This window comes from Haliotis rubra, unplaced genomic scaffold, assembly GCF_003918875.1.
Source record: "Haliotis rubra isolate DU_JTF1 unplaced genomic scaffold, ASM391887v1 Scf7, whole genome shotgun sequence".
NCBI classification, from domain to species: Eukaryota; Metazoa; Mollusca; class Gastropoda; order Lepetellida; family Haliotidae; genus Haliotis; species Haliotis rubra.
This window is the reverse complement of record NW_025767412.1, coordinates 232,922-253,117: the sequence shown is the minus strand read 5'-3', so window position 1 is coordinate 253,117 and position 20,196 is coordinate 232,922. Positions and strand designations below refer to the sequence as shown.

General features: G+C 40.4%; 1 protein-coding gene across 2 annotated transcripts in view; it reads right to left on the bottom strand.

Moving 5' to 3' along the window:
- LOC124258685 (hepatocyte growth factor receptor-like) overlaps positions 1–20,196 on the bottom strand; it is a 43,646-nt gene that overhangs the window by 4,486 nt on the left and 18,964 nt on the right. For both annotated transcript variants that reach the window (XM_046692756.1, XM_046692755.1), the window contains 10 exons: positions 17,937–18,149; positions 16,646–16,745; positions 15,180–15,452; positions 13,897–14,064; positions 11,358–11,640; positions 10,890–11,027; positions 9,349–9,432; positions 8,766–8,950; positions 1,993–2,102; positions 478–640 (listed from right to left, as the gene is read on the bottom strand). In XM_046692756.1, coding sequence (XP_046548712.1) covers positions 478–640; positions 1,993–2,102; positions 8,766–8,950; positions 9,349–9,432; positions 10,890–11,027; positions 11,358–11,640; positions 13,897–14,064; positions 15,180–15,452; positions 16,646–16,745; positions 17,937–18,149 — 1,717 coding nt within the window. The remainder of the gene's footprint in view (positions 1–477; positions 641–1,992; positions 2,103–8,765; positions 8,951–9,348; positions 9,433–10,889; positions 11,028–11,357; positions 11,641–13,896; positions 14,065–15,179; positions 15,453–16,645; positions 16,746–17,936; positions 18,150–20,196) is intronic.

Genomic DNA, 20,196 nt, shown 5'->3' with positions numbered 1-20,196 from the left:
GGGCCACCTACAGCCTTAGATGACTGGGCCACCTACAGCCTTAGATGACAGGACCACCTACATCCTTAGATGACTGGGCCAGCCTTAGATGACTGGGCCACCACCTAGATGACAGGGCCTTAGATGACTGGGCCACCTACAGCCTTAGATGACTGGGCCACCTACAGCCTTAGATGACTGGGCCACCTACAGCCTCAGATGACTGGGCCCCCTACAGCCTTAGATGACTGGGCCACCTACAGCCTTAGATGACTGGGCCCCTACAGCCTTAGATGACTGGGCCACCTGTAGGCTTAGATGACTGGGCCACCTATACTGGGCCCCCACAGCCTTAGATGACTTAGATGACTTGGCCCCCTACAGCCTTAGATGTCTGGGCCACTAGAGCCTTAGATGTGTTGGCCACCTACAGACTGAAACAACTGGGCAACCTACAGCCTGCACCCCCCTTTAAATCACCATCATCGTTCAACTTACAACATCAGATTTAGCACTGTACGTTCCTTTCTCCAAACTCTCCAGCGCCATCCACTTGACCGGGAGCTTGGTCTTCTTGTTGTCTGAGCTGTAGTAGTCCTTCTCGTAGATGTCCCTTGCCAGACCAAAGTCAGCCACCTTGGCATGGAAGTCCTCATCCAACCTTCATCCATACAACAGGGTTTATAGGTTTAACACTACCTTGAACAATGTGGATGTCAAAGTCAACTGGATGTGTGAGTGAGGTATGCCAGGGTCAGTGAGTGAGTGAGTCAGGGTGAACACTGCCTTGAACAATGTGGACGTCAAGGTCACACTAGGCGTGTGAGGTAGGCAAGGGTGAGTGAGTGAGTCAGGTTTAACACTTCCGTGAACAATGTTAACGTCAAGGTCAGCTACACATGTGAGGCAGGTCAGCGGAGTGAGTGAGTGAGTGAGGTTTAACACTTCCTTGAACAATGTGAATGCCTTGGTCAGCTCTTTGAGAATCTAGAGTGAGGGAATTAATGCAGATTTGAACTATGTCTCAGTTATGGCGTATCCGCTTCATGTGGGAGGAAAGCCTGGAGTAATGCAGGTCTGTTACTTCACTTTGGCGAAACACACAAGTCGTGTGTGGTGCTGACCAACACAGAAAATCAATGTACCGGTAATGTATTGATATGTTAACCTTTGGATTTGACGTTATTCATGTTAACCACGTACAGGGGCTAACCATGCATGGCTGGGTTAGAGATTATCTCATACAGACTATAAATACAAGCGTCACTTTCGGCGGCCATTTATGTTACCAGTAATTATACCTGATATGAATCTCTTGGGGTGATTATGGATGTGTGAAACAAGAAGATGTTGTGTGGTGATATGAGAAGGTGATACACTACTACACTACTGCTATACACAGGTGATCAACCAGGGTGAATCCTGTGTTCAAATCCACAGTCAAATGTTTCTAGGACATCTTATTTTTTCCTTAGTGGTTAATGGAAGAATAAAATTACCGGTAGTTCATTTAAAAAAAATACATATTAACAAACAGATATTAATGAAATAAAGGTTTCTACATCTGAATCAAATTATTTAACAAACTTATCATAACAGAAAACTAAACAAAGCAAATGAAAACACAACAGGGATTGATCTGGAATTGCTCTGAGGCGTATATTCACTCCAAAGTCTGCAGTAAATGATAGCAAAAATTCCAAATTTGAATTAAAAGTTCCCAATTTCACAGAAAAATATGAAAAATAAATAACAAGAATTTGACAATCTAATTTGTGCCAAAATCGTAATATTTTTCAAAATTTACCAAGCAAAGGCACTGAGCTGAAATCCCACCTACTCACTGAGTCACTGACGAAACCTAATTTCACAAAAACAACAACATGGAAAATAAATTACAAGAATTTGACAATCTAATTTGTGCCAAACTCATAATATATTTCCCAATTTATCAAGCAAAGGCACTGAGCAGAAATCCTAGATAAACCCCTGTCCGAAGCCGACATAACTTACATGCAGTTTCTGGCCGCTAAGTCTCTGTGAACAAACTTGAGACTGGACAGGTATTCCATACCTCTAGCAATGTCTATACCAAACATTATTAAATCTTTTATTGTGGGGTTCTGAAAGCCAAGGAAAATCAGTAGAATTGTTAGTATAAATCAACACAAAGCACATTAAAATCAATTCTTCATCTCTGATACAATACCTGTCTGCATAAGCTGGCAACACAGCTATCAGGCACTCATTGTCAGGGCTTTGAAATCAACATCTAGTCTATTTTTATAACTTTAATTGAACTTAATAGGCCAGTTCCAAATACAGATAAAAGAGGCATTATCTCTGTATTTTGGACATTTTATACCAAAACTGAAAGGAATTGAAGGAATGTTTCTGCGCTGTGCGTTTTTCATATTCTGTTGACCACCAAACCACATCTCCATAATATAGACCAGTCCCTAAACAATGTTCAATTCTTTAAGATTACTATAACAAATACAACAGTGTCACTTTTTGTACGCCCTCCTCTCAGATGTGAAAAATGTAATAAAACCAGTTCCCCATTGCTGTGTCATTGTAACACAGCAACCCGACACCCTTAACCTCACCAGCCTGACACCCTTAACCTCACCAGCCTGACACCCTTAACCTCACCAACCTGACACCCTTAACCTGACCAGCCCAGCACCCTTAACCTGACCAGCCCTACACCCTTAACCTCACCTGCCGGACACCCTTAACCTGACCAACCTGACACCCTTAACCTCACCTGCCGGACACCCTTAACCTGACCAGCACCCTTAACCTCACCAGCCTGACACCCTTAACCTGACCAACCTGACACCCTTAACCTCACCAGCCCTACACCCTTAACCTCACCTGCCGGACACCCTTAACCTGACCAACCTGACACCCTTAACCTCACCTGCCGGACACCCTTAACCTGACCAGCACCCTTAACCTCACCTGCCAGACACCCTTAACCTCACCAGCCTGACACCCTTAACCTCACCAACCTGACACCCTTAACCTGACCAGCCCAGCACCCTTAACCTCACCAGCCCTACACCCTTAACCTCACCAGCCTGACACCCTTAACCTCACCAGCCTGACACCCTTAACCTCACCAACCTGACACCCTTAACCTGACCAGCCCAGCACCCTTAACCTGACCAGCCCTACACCCTTAACCTCACCTGCCGGACACCCTTAACCTCACCAACCTGACACCCTTAACCTCACCTGCCGGACACCCTTAACCTGACCAGCACCCTTAACCTCACCAGCCTGACACCCTTAACCTGACCAGCCCAGCACCCTTAACCTGACCAGCCTGACACCCTTAACCTCACCTGCCGGACACCCTTAACCTCACCAACCTGACACCCTTAACCTGAGCAGCCTGACACCCTTAACCTCACCAGCCCAGCTCCCTTTAACCTCACCAGCCCTACACCCTTAACCTCACCTGCCGGACACCCTTAACCTGACCAGCCCAGCACCCTTAACCTGACCAGCCTGACACCCTTAACCTCACCAACCTGACACCCTTAACCTGAGCAACCTGGACACCCTTAACCTGAGCAGCCTGACACCCTTAACCTCACCAGCCCAGCACCCTTAACCTGACCTGCCGGACACCCTTAACCTCACCAACCTGACACCCTTAACCTGAGCAGCCTGGACACCCTTAACCTCACCAGCCCAGCACCCTTAACCTCACCAGCCCTACACCCTTAACCTCACCTGCCGGACACCCTTAACCTGACCAACCTGACACCCTTAACTTCACCAGCCTGATACCCTTAACCTCACCAGCCCAACACCCTTAACCTGGCCAGCCCAACACCCTTAAAGGTCACATAAACCCTAGGGGTACAAATACATAAATCACTAACTGGCATCGTTATAAATGAAACCCCGTCATTAAAACTACTCATTTTCGACCTTTAATTGACTTAAATCGACCTTTTGACAACAGTGCACAATTCTCACCCATGAACTAAATTTCAACTAATCAGAGCTGCCACTTCTGTGACGCCATATGAGGAATAGCTTTGAGGGCCGATGCAGAATTCATCTACATTTTAGGGGTTAAATTATCTTGTTTACAGGCTTGTATAAACCTGAAATCGTGGACAATTAATTTGGAAAATGAAAGCTATATGTTCTCACAATCTACTGTCATTTCATTTTGTCTCCTGCTTTGCCTAGTTTCAGAGTTACAACTTGTTTTCATAGATGATTCTGTCAAAATCGATTGGTGTCAAGTTAGGCCCTATTTGTATAATGACTGATCCAAATTGATCCCATTTCTGTGTTTTTTTTACCTCGATATTTAATCATGTCATGTAAAAATCTGTTTGTATTCTCAAAACAGTGTCGGCCCATAAGTTTTCACATGCAATACAGCAATTAATACTCCTTTGTTGTAACCCGTGTTAGGTGGTATAAACCTACACATGTTGCTTGTCATCATTCACTTGATGGTCAGTTAATGAATTTATAACAGGTATAATTAGTGGTAACACACTTAGATTACCCGACAAAGGTTCCCATTTGGCTTTCTTGTGTCTGGAGTAAATATTCAACATTATAAACATCGATCAAAGGATTAACCGATAACATGCTGATTGATTAATTACTTTTATCTTACACAGCGGAATTGTCAAAAGGTAGTGTTTATGTATGTAGATTTACTAATCTATACTGAATACACTCTGTCGTGGTCGGTGTTCGCGTGAAAAACAACGCCCTTCTTTCAAAGGATTAACCGCAATACATTGATTGATTGCCCATCATTGGCTAACTAAATTACTGTTTTAAAGAAAGGCGGACATTATGCAATTAGTTGCCAGGTGTGATATCTTGGGTGACCAATGAGACTATACACCAATACCTGAAAAGATTTATCACTTTTTCGTATATTAAACTGTTAAAAGACACATCATTTGGGACAGTTTTGTGGATATTGATGGATACATTCCTCGAACTAGGTAATGGCCTGATATTGTTCCTATAACTTTAGTCTGTTTTGATTTTAATATTTGCATTTTGTTTTATTCATTTGTCGAGCATTCAACAGAATCATTGTTTTCACGTGAAGTGTAATGAGACAGACAACATGCACTAGGGTGTGTGTGCTAATTATGATTCACATTGGTAAACTATAAAATTTCTAGATATTACAGTTTTGTTATGAATTCACTATAAGTATCAGCAGATCGCCTGCTTTTTATTTAGTTTCAAAATGCATACAAGTATGATAATAAACTAATTAGGATTATAAGACCAAATATAGAGACGCGACACTGACTAGTATCTACATACTGGTGAGTGGACATTAACCATGGGAATGTAGCAAGACATTTATCACAAGCAGTATTGTGACTTCGACTCCCCACCTCGGCCTCCGTGGAAGAAATCGTATATGTTATAAGCTGTGTCATGCAAAATCCGTTTGGTTATGATTCCAATACATATTTAACTACTTAGTAGAAAGTAGTCTTGATTTTCTAACTTGATGAAAACAAACTATAATCTCATTAATTCTAACAGATTTTTTCATTTTTAAAATGGCGCCTCTGTCGGGAACATCCGCCAGTCTGAGGATAAATGGTATTTAGGTTTGTTTTCACCGAAGTTATAAAACCAAAACTATTTTTCTACTGGTAGTAAAATATGTATTTTATTGATGGCCAATAGGATTTTGCATGACATAGCGATAACATAACAATTTCTCTCGTGGCAGCGAGGTTGGTGTCAATATAATACTACTTACAATATTATTGTTACTTTGACCACAACCTCACTTCCGAGGAAGAAATCGCTATGTTACAAGTTGTGTCATAGAAAATCTTTATGGTCATCAACCATATGCATATTTTACTACAACTAGTAAGTAGTTTTGATTCTTTAACTTCCGTGAAGCGCATCTAAACACAAGTAAGATATCGCTTCAGGCTTCCACAATGCTCGCTTCACACTCACAAACATAACCCATTTAGCACTTAACTGCGGGTCCTGTGGAAATATGTGCATGGTGACACCATCACCCAACCCCTAGGAGCAATTGACGACAAAGCAATGATTCGGCATGTCGCCGTTGATGTCGGAGAAATCATCAAAATGATGAGCGTGCTACACGCTTTTCTATACAACTAACTGAAAATCGTTTCCTCATATGACGCCACTGCAGTGCTCTGGCGACAGAGTTACGTAACCTGTCTCGGTTTTCTTGCTTGGCGGGTGAGAGGGAAGCAGGCTTAATTTTTGGCCACTTTAATCGCTTCGGTATTAATTAACCAGAAGTTTTAAAGAATAAATTTGGTGTTCCCGTGATAAGACTAACCACAAATCTTTCATATGTAATGGTTAAAAGAGTAACAAAACAAAGTTTATTGGTTCTTTAACCTCACCAGCCTGACACCCCACCAACCTGATACCCTTAACCACACCAGCCCAACTCCCTTAACCTCACCAGTCCAACACCCTTAACCTCACCAGCCGGACACCCTTAAACTCACCAGCCCGCTATCCCTAAAAGTTAAAATTTTAAATTGAACACACAAAAAGGATGTAAGCAATTATTATCATGGAACATGCAAGGAAAGTAATGATGAACTTTAAACAACATTGAGTATTTATTACAAAATATACGAAAGGTATGAACTTGAGTGAGAGTTGTTATTAATGCCACTGTGAACAGTATTCCCAATACATCACACTGTGTTTAATGTGAAAGGACATCCTAAAGTAATGCCACCCTCAAACATTAACCCATGATCAAGGGTATAATTCTGGAAAAACTAAACATATAAATGTGCAAACCAATAGTTAACCCACACTCACAGGTTTCTGGCTTGCCCAAGGGAGGTAACTAGGCACGGAGAATTGTGGCACCAAAGATGACTGGGCCACCCATGCCATACAGATATGAGTTTGAAGCCAAAGAGGGAAAGATTACAAATTCTAGGAATTAGAAATCGGAAGAAACATTGACATAAGCTTTGTAAATAATTTTCATTGACAGGTATATAGCCTGAAGGGGGTGTATGATGCTACACATCTACTACTTGAAACATACAAAAGTACATGTGTCTACTATCTACTACTTGAAACATACAAAAGGACATGTGTCTACTGTCTACTACTTGAAACATACAAAAGTACATGTGTCTACTATCTACTCCTTGAAACATACAAAAGTACATGTGTCTACTGTCTACTATTTGAAACATACAAAAGTACATGTGTCTACTGTCTACTACTTGAAACATACAAAAGTACATGTGTCTACTGTCAACTGTTTGAAACATACAAAAGTACATGTGTCTACTGTCTACTACTTGAAACATACTATCTACTACTTGAAACATACAAAAGTACATGTGTCTACTGTCTACTACTTGAAACATACAAAAGTACATGTGTCTACTATCTACTACTTGAAACATACAAAAAGTACATGTGTCTACTATCTACTACTTGAAAAACATACACTGAAGTACATGTGTCTACTGTCTACTACTTGAAACATACAAAAAAGGACATGTGTCTACTGTCTACTACTTGAAACATACAAAGTACATGTATCTACTGTCTACTCCTTTGAAACATACAAGAGTACATGTATCTACTGTCTACTACTTGAAACATACAAAAGTACATGTGTCTACTACTGTCTACTACTTGAAACATACAAAAGTACATGTGTCTACTGTCTACTATTTGAAACATACAAAAGTACATGTGTCTACTATCTACTACTTGAAACATACAAAAGTACATGTGTCTACTGTCTACTACTTGAAACATACAAAAGTACTTGTGTCTACTGTCAACTGTTTGAAACATACAAAAGTACTTGTATCTACTATCTACTACTTGAAACATACAAAAGTACATGTGTCTACTGTCTACTACTTGAAACATACAAAAGTACATGTGTCTACTGTCTCTACTACTTGAAACATACAAAAGTACATGTGTCTACTATCTACTACTTGAAACATACAAAAGTACATGTGTCTACTGTCTACTACTTGAAACATACAAAAGTACATGTGTCTACTATCTACTACTTGAAACATACAAAAGTACATGTGTCTACTGTCTACTACTTGAAACATACAAAAGTACATGTGTCTACTATCTACTACTGAAACTTGAAACATACAAAACACAAAGTACATGTGTCTACTGTCTACTACTTGAAACATACAAAAGTACATGTGTCTACTGTCTACTACTTGAAACATACAAAAGTACATGTGTCTACTGTCTACTCCTTGAAACATACAAAAGTACATGTGTCTACTGTCTACTCCTTGAAACATACAAAAGTACATGTGTCTACTGTCTACTACTTGAAACATACAAAAGTACTTGTGTCTACTGTCTACTACTTGAAACACACAAAAGTACATGTGTCTACTGTCCACTTACTTTGAAACACAAAAAAGTACATGTGTCTACTGTCTACTACTTGAAACATACTTGGAAAAAAGTACATGTGTCTACTCTCTACTACTTGAAACACACAAAAGTACTTGTGTCTACTGTCTACTACTTGAAACATACAAAAGTACATGTGTCTACTGTCTACTCCTTGAAACACACAAAAGTACATGTGTCTACTGTCTACTACTTGAAACATACAAAAGTACATGTGTCTACTGTCTACTCCTTGAAACATACAAAAGTACTTGTGTCTACTGTCTACTCCTTGAAACACACAAAAGTACATGTGTCTACTGTCTACTACTGAACTAGTGAGAGCCTACCTTGGTTTCGTCCCTGATGTAGGTGAGCAGGTCCCCGTGTTGCATGAATGGCAAGACCACCAGGGGCATCGCGTCCAGCCCCAGACAGATGCCGATCAGCTCCAGGACATTGGGGTGATGGAAGTCCTTCATGATGAGAGCTTCTTGAAGGAAAGCCTGCAGCTCAATGTCTCGGGGAGCATTCTCTGTAATATGTGGAGTGAGTGAGTGAGTTAAATGGTGGGTGAGTGAGTGAACTGGTGGGCAAGTAGATGGGTGAATATATCAGTGTGTGACTCAGTGAGCAGTGTGTGAGTGAGTGCGTTCTGATGTTTTGTATTCACAAATGAATATCTATAAATGTGCACAAATTTGTTTTGACTCGTGTCAATATTTAACTTACGGATAATGTTTCACTTAATTGTTTCTGTGCCACGATGGAATGGTTGCCCTAAACACATCGTTCAGTTTTCACTTTCTAAACCTAGTTTATCAATTTTTTGTGGGCTAGTGTTTTAAAAGTGTTGTTTAATGAGTATTTGAGCAATTACAGGAACAACAATTTCACATAGTTGTCGCGACATAAGAATGCCATTGTACTCACGGTGTAGAGTTTTCACAGCAATCATTAAGTCGCCCTTCTCATCTGGTAGAGTGAGGAAACCCCGGTAGACGCAGCCAAAATGTCCTGAACACACACCAGCCAATATAGACACAGTTATACAGTGAGGCAAAACACATCTGGTACTTAACAGGCCTTAGAAATTCCACCGTGAAATGGGAGATATCCCGATTGGTCAGTCAGAGGTAATCAAATCACAACATATCCCCTCTGAATGAAACAGGCAATCTAGTGTCCCATTCACTGTAGAAGCTATTATTCAAAGAACAGCATTTCTTTTCCAGGCAATGTCAGTGGGTATATTTAAATTATCATATGTACAAGAATAGGTTACAAGTAGCAGTTACAGCAATGTTCAACAGACATGTGGCAATACAGTCTCCGTAATCTCACTGTAACCAAGCTTCAACCTCATTCAAAACTCACTTGATCATATTTAAGTCTACTTCTCACCCACGAATACACATTGCCTTTCAGACAGTGGTCAGGTGCAACATATGAAGTTAAATATTTACACTAATCCTACACAGGACTCACCATATTTACACTAATCCTACCCAGGACTCACCATATTTACTCTAATCCTACCCAGGACTCACCATATTTACTCATATTTACACTAATCCTACCCAGGACTCACCATATTTACACTAATCCTACCCAGGACTCATCATATTTACTCTAAGCCTTCCCAGGACTCACCATATTTACACTAATCCTACCCAGGACTCACCATATTTACACTAATCCTACCCAGGACTCACCATATTTACTCTAATCCTACCCAGGACTCATCATATTTACTCTAACCCTACCCAGGACTCACCATATTTACTTTAATCCTACCCAAGACTCACAATATTATACTAATCCTACCCAGGACTCACCATATTTACTCTAAACCTACCCAGGACTCACCATATTTACACTAATCCTACCCAGGACTCACCATATTTACTCTAAACTACCCAGGACCCAGGATTCACTAATCCTACCCATATTCACTTTTAATCCCACCCAAGACTCACTATATTATACTAATCCTACCCAGGACTCACCATATTTACACTAATCCTACCCAAGACTTTACCATATTTACTCTAATCCTACCCAGGACTCACCATATTTACACAAAGCCTACCCAAGACTCACCATATTTACTCTAAGCCTGCCCAGGACTCACCATATTTACTCTAAACCTACCCAGGATTCACCATATTTTCACTAATCCTACCCAGGACTCACCATATTTACTTTAATCCTACCCAAGACTCACTTTATTATACTAATCCTACCCAGGACTCACCATATTTACACTAAGCCTACCCAAGACTCACCATATTTACTCTAAGCCTACCCAGGACTCACCATATTTACTCTAAGCCTACCCAGGACTCACCATTTGTACTCTAATTCTACCCAGGACTCACCATATTTACACTAATATTACCCAGGACTCACCATATTTACATTAATCCTACCCAGGACTCACCATATTTACTCTTATCGTACCGTCGACTCACCTTTTCCCAGAATGTCTCCAAGTGTAAGAACTTCGTGGTCAATCAGCAGATTCTCGTTTTGTATAAGTGCCAGCATGTCGTCACTCACCATCGACAACGCTGTCTGGTGATGCTGCACAGGACGCTGCTCAGCATAGTCTGTACAGAAACACAATTACTCAATATCAGCTGGCCAGGCACCAGCACATTCAATGGGTTTGAACACGTTACTGCTTTAAACTAGATTCTACAATTTTACTGGCAAAGTGATTGTAGAAATAAGGTAATCGTAACTCCCATGCTTAAACATAGACTTACAACAGTCGTATTGCTATGATCGCTCTGTTGAACAGGGCCCTGAATTGTGTGAACACAACACTTTAACAGAAAGTGCCTCTATGATGCCCTCCACAGAAAACATCTGTGATTTACAAATTGTTATTTCTTGCACCATCATGAATTATTTCTCTCACAAGTATTGATACTTACCATTCTGTCGATTTTCAAAACTGTAAGTGCCGCCAGCTCCGGTCATCTGGTGGATGTTCATCTCCTGTCCCGCCGTGTACGCCACGGTATGGGCGCTGTCGTCGATCTCCTTGAAGAAGCCGATCTTCTTCACCTTCATGATGATGAGCAGCACAACCACCGCAACCAGAATGAAGACAAGGATGACGATGAGGATGATGATGCTGGTTGCCATTCCCGCTAAAGCGCCACTGATGAAGACAACATCACCTATGTCCTCGAAATGAAGATAGCCTACGTCAATCTGCAGATGGGAACACAGAAGAAGTTTATAATGGAGTACAGGAAAATATTTTGTCGCTATAAATATTTCCATAACATTATCACCTTGACATGATGAAGATGACCAAAGGAGAAAAATGTGTTAGTTCATGACACTAACTCTATCGAGGGAGAACAATGTGTTAGTTCATGACACTAACTCTATCAAGGGAGAACAATGTGTTAGTTCATGACACGAACTCTATCAAGGGAGAACAATGTGTTAGTTCATGACACTAACTCTATCAAGGGAGAACAATGTGTTAGTTCATGACACTAACTCTATCAAGGGAGAACAATGTGTTAGTTCATACATTAACTCTATCAAGGGAGAACAATGTGTTAGTTCATACAATGTGTTAGTTCAACTCTCTATCAAGGGAGAACAATGTGTTAGTTCATGACACTAACTCTATCAAGGGAGAACAATGTGAGACTCTAACTCTATCAAGGGAGAACAATGTGTGTTCATACAGTTCTATCAAGGAGAACACTAACTCTATCAAGGAGAGGGAGACAATGTGTTAGTTCATGACACTAACTCTATCAAGGGAGAACAAGGTGTTAGTTCATGTTACACTAACTCTATCAAGGAGAACAAGGTGTTAGTTCATGAACACTAACTCTATCAAGGAGAACAATGTGTTAGTTCATGACACTAACTCTATCAAGGGAGAACAATGTGTTAGTTCATGACACTAACTCTATCAAGGGAGAACAATGTGTTAGTTCATGACACTAACTCTATCAAGGGAGAACAATGTGTTAGTTCATACACTAACTCTATCAAAGGAGAACAATGTGTTAGTATCAACACTAACTCTATCTCTATCAGGGCAGGAGAACAATGTGTTAGTTCAGTTCATGAACACTAACTCTATCAAGGGAGAACAATGTGTTAGTTCATGACACTAACTCTATCAAGGAGAACAATGTGTTAGTTCATCAAGGGAGAACACTAACTCTATCAAGGGAGAACAATGTGTTAGTTCTATCAAGGGACACTAACTCTATCAAGGGGAGAACAATGTGTTAGTTCATACACTAACTCTATCAAGGGAGAACAATGTGTTAGTTCATACACTAACTCTATCAAGGGAGAACAATGTAGTTCATTAACTCATGAACACTAACATCTAACTCATCAGGGAGAACAATGTGTTAGTTCATGACACTAACTCTATCAAGGAGAACAATGTGTTAGTTCAGTTCATCAAGGGAGAACACTAACTCTATCAAGGAGAACAATGTGTTAGTTCATGACACTAACTCTATCAAGGGAGAACAATGTGTTAGTTCATGACACTAACTCTATCAAGGAGAACAATGTGTTAGTTTGACACTAACTCTATCAAGGGAGAACAATGTGTTAGTTCATGACACTAACTCATCAAGGGAGAACACACTAACTCTATCATGACACTAACTCTAAGGGAGAACAGTTCATGACACTAACTCTATCAAGGGAGAACAATGTGTTAGTTCATGGCACTAACTCTCAAGGAGAACAATGTCAAGGGAGAACAATGTGTTAGTTCATGACACTAACTCTATCAAGGGAGAACAATGTGTTAGTTCATGACACTAACTCTATCAAGGGAGAACAATGTGTTAGTTCATGACACTAACTCTATCAAGGGAGAACAAGGTGTTAGTTCATGACACTAACTAAATCAAGGAAGGCCATGTCAAGACTGATTTTCAAATTCAAGTTCAAATGTTTATTGTATGAAAGGCCATAGGCCCATACACATGAAGTACATATGGTGCAGTATAGGATCACTTTAACAAAAGATTCACGCTTCATTTCAATCCGTGTCTGCTCTTGGAGGCATATTGAATGATAACATTACAGATTTTAATGCTTGATAGTTTGCTGTTGCCATAAGGTGAATAAAATGTTGTGCTGAAGGTCGAATTAAATATTTATTTGGTATGTATTGCTTTCGAATGTTATTTAAGGATGGACATACAAGGGTGAAATGGTACAGATCTTTAATATTGTCAAAGCTACAGTATGTACATGCTCTTTCAGCATGAGGGGGTGGGGCCTGGAATGTTTTCTAAAAGAATTACATTTTTTCCCTTTAGAGATTATTTTGCCTGGTAATATCCTTTTCATGTCTTTTATCAAATGTCCATGTCCATATATGGAGGGGGAAACAAAATACAAATGTCATCAAGTGACCAGTATACAACGTAACCATGGTGATACAAATTTTCAAGAATGTGTACTTACGGTCACCAAGTGAGATACTTGATCCTTTTCACTTTCACTGACACTAACTGGCTTGTTGCTTGGAGTACAGAGAAGTGAGGAGGCCCTGACCTCAGTGACATTGCAGGGTGAAGACCCAACTTTGACCTTGAACTCTGATGGTTGCAAAATAAGGTCAAGGTACTCTCCCTGAAAGGAAAATATAAGCTAAAAATCAAAATCATTGATGTTCATTCAAAGAGATCAATATAAACTACCGAGCAAAAGAAAGTTAATACTGACTTCACGTGACCAAAAAATAGAAACAAAGGCGTATGTGAGATTTATGATAATTATTTTACAAACAGAATTTTTTTTTCTCCAATAATTTGACTGAAAATTCATCGTAATGCTGGTCTTGCATTTGCCACAATTCATGGAGTCATGGGATACGTGATCAATAGCAAGTGTGACCACCCTGGGCATCCATACATGCCAACAAACGCTTCCTCATTGACGTTGTGAGTCAGTGGATGAAGTCAGCAGGAAACCTGTTCCATAAGTCCAAGAGTGAGTGAGTTAAGTTTTACACCGCACTCAGCAATATTCCAGCTATATGGCGGCAGTCAGTAAATAATCGAATTGAATCCAGTGATCAACAGCATGAGCATCGATCTGCGCAATTTGGAACCGATGACATGTGTCAACCGTGTTAGTGAGCCTTACCACCCAATCCCGATAGTCGCCTCTTACGACAAGCATGGGTTACTGAAGATCAATATTCTAACCCGGACCTTCACGGGTAAGTCCAAGACAGTCTATTCAAGTTCCTGTCAGTTTGCTGGAGGTGGTACACGCTGTCTCAGCTGACGATCAAGATGATCGAAGAAATGTTCAATGGGGTTCATGTCTGGAAAACATGTTGGCCAAGGCAATACATTAACATTAACATTGTGCAGGCATTCTTGAACAATTCTGGCGATGTGAGGCCTTGTGTTGTTTAGGTATCCTGTCCTCCATTGAACGGATGAACTTCTTGAATGCAGCCTCTCCCAGTCACGTCGCTACCGTTCTTTCCCATTGCAGTCTGTGTTGAAGGTGTAGACGGATCAAGGCCATTCTACATAAGGGGCTGTAGGCTCGTATACCAGCCATACCAAGTTGTCTAACGGCTGTTGGCGTGTCCTAATGCTTTCACTATCACGAATCTGTTCCAGAGATGGATCAGCCATATGTTCTGGGGGCCTGTTTCAACCTGTAAGTTCCATGGGGCCATTACTTTGTATTTGTTGGCAAATATTCAAACAATGACGAGCAAGTCTTACCTCAATCAGCAAATGTTCATCTGTGACAGGGAAGTAGTATATGTGGGCATCTCCTTTGAATTTGTGAAATTTGGGATCAAGATAGTACTGAAAATTGCTGATCCGGGCCTGCTTGTATGGGAATGAGGAAACACCAAGACTCTTCACTCCGTCCATTATGAAGAAGACTTGTATCCCCACTGGAAGTTTTTCAGACGGAGGTGTTGAGAGGGTTTCTGACACATCTAAGGCATTGCAAACCATGGAATTACCTCCTTCAGCGACTACACACGCCTGGAACAGATGTATTCATGCATTTTATGTTTCATAGGACTGCACCGACACAAAAATCATGCATTATTATACAATCTGTGTGTAAAATATGGGGTTAACTTTTCTGTTGTGTTGATTTGATCCAACAGCAACTCAACTGATTCTCATGATAAGTAACGTCAACAGAAACATACTGACACTTGGATAGTGATAGAAATAGTTTACAATCAAAGTGTGGGTCAATAACTTCTCTATTAGTTACTCTCATGTGAAACTGAAGAGACACAAGGAAAGTCCACTTCTGCCCTGGATGAACACACAATTCAACGTTTGGTTGTGCTGACATTTTTTTATTTTGTCTGACATATATGATCATTACATGTCATTATGGGGAGTTATCAGGAGTTACCGAGAGGGGAAGGGAGGTTTTGAGGGTATGGTGAGTTATTGTGGGGAGGGAGAGAGGTTTTGAGAGGGGTGTGGAGTTATTGTGGGGGAATGGGATGTTTTGAGGGGTGGGAGTTATTGACTGGGACTGGAGGTTTTGAGGGTACATAGACAATATTTTTAAAGGAATGGGCTGGGGAGGTTTGGAGGGTGTTGTCAAATGAGGTTATGGGGTATATTGAGGTCTGAGTGGTGGATTTAAGGGGATGTTGTATATTGAGGTTGGAGTGGCTGTTTTAAGATGATGGGGTATATGAGGGGGGTGGGGTGTTGAGGTTCTTAGACGATGGGTTATATTGAGGTCGGAAAGGAGGTTTTGAGGGTGAGGGATGATTAACAGGCAAGGAGAGGTTGGGAGGGAATTGGGCATTATTGAGAGGGAAAAAGATTCTTTGTAGGGGGAATGTAGGTTGAAAGGGTGTGTGGAGTAATTGAAAGGGGAGGTGTTGAGGGGGTAGGAAGTTGTTGACAGGAGAGAGAGGGGTTTTCAGGGTATTGGGCATTACTGAAGAGGAAGGGGAGGTTTTGAGGAGATAGGCAATTATGAGAGGAAAGAGGAAGGGGAGGTGTTGAGGAGATAGGCAATTATGAGAGGAAAAAGGAGGGGAGGGGGACATCTTGAGGGTGCAGGGTGTTACTGAAGGGTGGGGGAAACTTTGAGGGGTTTGGGAGGAGTTTAGGGGGAAGCAAGTGTTGAAGGTCATCTCAAGGTGTTAAGAAATGGGGAGTTCCTGATGAGAGAGTATTCCATCTGGAACTTTGCTCACCTCTGACTTCTCTAATACAACATTATTATCGATACCACCAATCCGAGGCTGTGCGACAGACCCCAGGTGGGTCCCCTTCACCGTAATATTCCGGCCCCCACTGAAACAGACCACAGCATAATTGTGTTCAAGATTGATATCAGATTTCTTGAGTAAATTTAGGTTGGACTCAATCAAAAAAAGTCTGACTCAATAAATGGTAATGTTTCAATGTACACGTTTACCACTTTGCCACTGGACATGTTTCTAAAGACTCAAACCTTTTACCATGAACTAAGTGTTTTAGCCGTTAGCATGTCAGTGACCTTGAATGCAATCACATCCAAGGATTATCGTTGATCCGATCCATCCAAGGAAGAAAACAAGGAAATGGGAGGGGTTTATGGGCTATGTCTGGACCAACTATAGCAAATTTGGTTATGCTAGTAGAGATCTCATGTGTCAAAATATCAACGTAAAAGTCCACTTTTAGAAATAGAAAATGCAGGCTAAACACGTTTTTAGTAATAATTTGAGTTAATACTTCTTCAACAGTAACTCAAAACAATGAGAGTTGCCTCCCCTTGGCAAGTGATTTGCCGAATTTGCCAGAACTGACTCAACCCTTTAATTCTGAGACATTACCAAGAACAAAAACCAACCAATCACAGTCTAAGTAAACGTAGGCTCAGTATTATTCGTTACACTGCTATACTGTGTCTAACAAAACCTTGTGGAAGGTCGCGTCAGGTAACCTTTGAGCGACCTATGACCGTCCAATTAAACACGAGACAGCCGAACGGATTTAACCAATCAGACAACGGCTACTATTTAGGGTTTTGGCGGGACTTACAAAATGGGTTTTCTCTTCCCTGGTCGCCAACACTGATCTCATAACAAATGAAAACCCTCATAAAACACAGATGTATGACCAGCAGAATAAATGCTTTTGAGTTTCTGCTGACATGGCTATCATTAGCTTATATTTCTGCAAGCTGACATCCTTGAATACTGACAAAACGCTATTCTCAGCGACTGTTTACTCACTCTTGTAGCGTGCTCCATGTGCATCACTCGGAAGTGATCGTACGGAAAATAGCATTCAGAATCGTTCGGGTACAAAACTTTTCCGAAGTAAACGTTCAAAATGTATGTGCAAATGTCAACTTTCGCAATTTAGTAAGCTGTGTTCTGATTGGTCCATTGAAAAGGCCAGCTGACGACCTTCCACAGGTTTTGTTAGACTCAGTATAGCAGTGTAACGAATAATACTGAGCCTAAGTTTACTTAGACTGAACCAATCAGGATTTACCTTACAAAAGCTCTTGCAGGCTTTATGTCTGTTATGATAGGATCCGGCAGGTAAAGGAAGTTGCTTTTATTGTCTGTAAAAGACGTTCCATCCACTTTCACCTTCAAAGGTCCCTGACCTCGAGGTTCATCCGCTGACCTCCTCTCACGCGAGATTAACCCTGTGACCTCAGACCACTTGGCTGTCATACACTTGATCTCCTTACTTGTCAAGCTGCAACAGGTGACGTCATACCAATTCATTAAATCAACGACCCATGAAGATCTAGGTGAGAATCCGTCTTCAGCAACCCATGATTGTTGTAAGAGGCGGTTAACAGGATCGGGTGGTCAGGTACACTAACTTGGTTGACATATGTCATCATATACCAATTGTGTAGATCGATGCTCATGCTGTTGATCACTGGATTGTCTGTTCCAGACTCGATTATTTACAGACCACCGCCATACAGCTGGAATTTTTTTCTGAGTACAGCATTAAACAACAAATAAACATTAAAGACATAAATAAGTTGTCATCCATAAAATATCTTGCCTCCTGTAAATTTGTAAACTTGAGAGCTGGATTTCCTAAACACTATCAAGACTACAAGAATAGTTCAGCTTCATTTGTCATTGAACCATAAACTATAAACCATAAACCATCATCAGAAACGTCATTTCCTGTCATGTGCACGCCCGTGTTAAACTGTGAGATTTAGAGTACAACTGATAAACACTTTGATGAATCATTTCAGTTGGTACTATTCATCACATTTCCATTAAATGAATCATGATGTGCTGTATTTTTATGATTTTAGTCATGGCCTGGGCACATTCATACTATTTCAGACATACCATTTCAATATTTACCATGCTTCCAGGGCACATTCATACTATTTCACACATACCATTTCAATATTTACCATGCTTCCAGGGCACATTCATACTATTTCACACATAACATTTCAATATTTACCAGGCTTCCAGGGCACATTCATACTATTTCACACATGCCATTTCAATATTTACCATGCTTCCAGGGCACATTCATACTATTTCACACATACCATTTCAATATTTACCAGGCTTCCAGGGCACATTCATACTATTTCACACATGCCATTTCAATATTTACCATGCTTCCAGGGCACATTCATACTATTTCACACATACCATTTCAATATTTACCATGCTTCCAGGGCACATTCATACTATTTCACACATACCATTTCAATATTTACCATGCTTCCAGGGCACATTCATACTATTTCACACACACCATTTCAATATTTACCAGGCTTCCAGGGCACATTCATACTATTTCACACATGCCATTTCAATATTTACCATGCTTCCAGGGCACATTCATACTATTTCACACATAACATTTCAATATTTACCATGCTTCCAGGGCACATTCATACTATTTCACACATAACATTTCAATATTTACCATGCTTCCAGGGCACATTCATACTATTTCACACACACCATTTCAATATTTACCATGCTTCCAGGGCACATTCATACTATTTCACACATACCATTTCAATATTTACCATGCTTCCAGGGCACATTCATACTATTTCACAAACAACATTTCAATATTTACCATGCTTCCAGGGCACATTCATACTATTTCACACACACCATTTCAATATTTACCAGGCTTCCAGGGCTGACATTCATACACACAAACACCATTTGATTGATTACCGATGACATTCTGGCGTAACTATCTATTTCACACATAACATTTCAATATTTATGATGTTAGCCAGGCTTCCAGTTTACACATTCATACAATTTCACGTGGATGCCATTTCAATATTAGTGTGACGTCACAATGCTTACACACATTCCGGTTTCAGCTTTGAAACCAAAACATAACAAAAAATACGCTATTTTCACACATAAGATTTCAATATTTACATGCTTCCAGGGCACATTCATACCTATTTCACACTCGTGCCATATTCAATATTTACAATGCTTCCAGGGCACATTCATACTATTTCACACACATTTCAATATTTACCATGCTTCCAGGGCACATTCATACTATTTCACACATAACATTTCAATATTTACTCATGCTTCCAGGGCACATTCATACTATTTCACACATAACATTTCAATATTTACCAGGCTTCCAGGGCACATTCATACTATTTCACACATAACATTTCAATATTTACCATGCTTCCAGGGCACATTCATACTATTTCACACATACCATTTCAACATTTACCATGCTTCCAGGGCACATTCATACTATT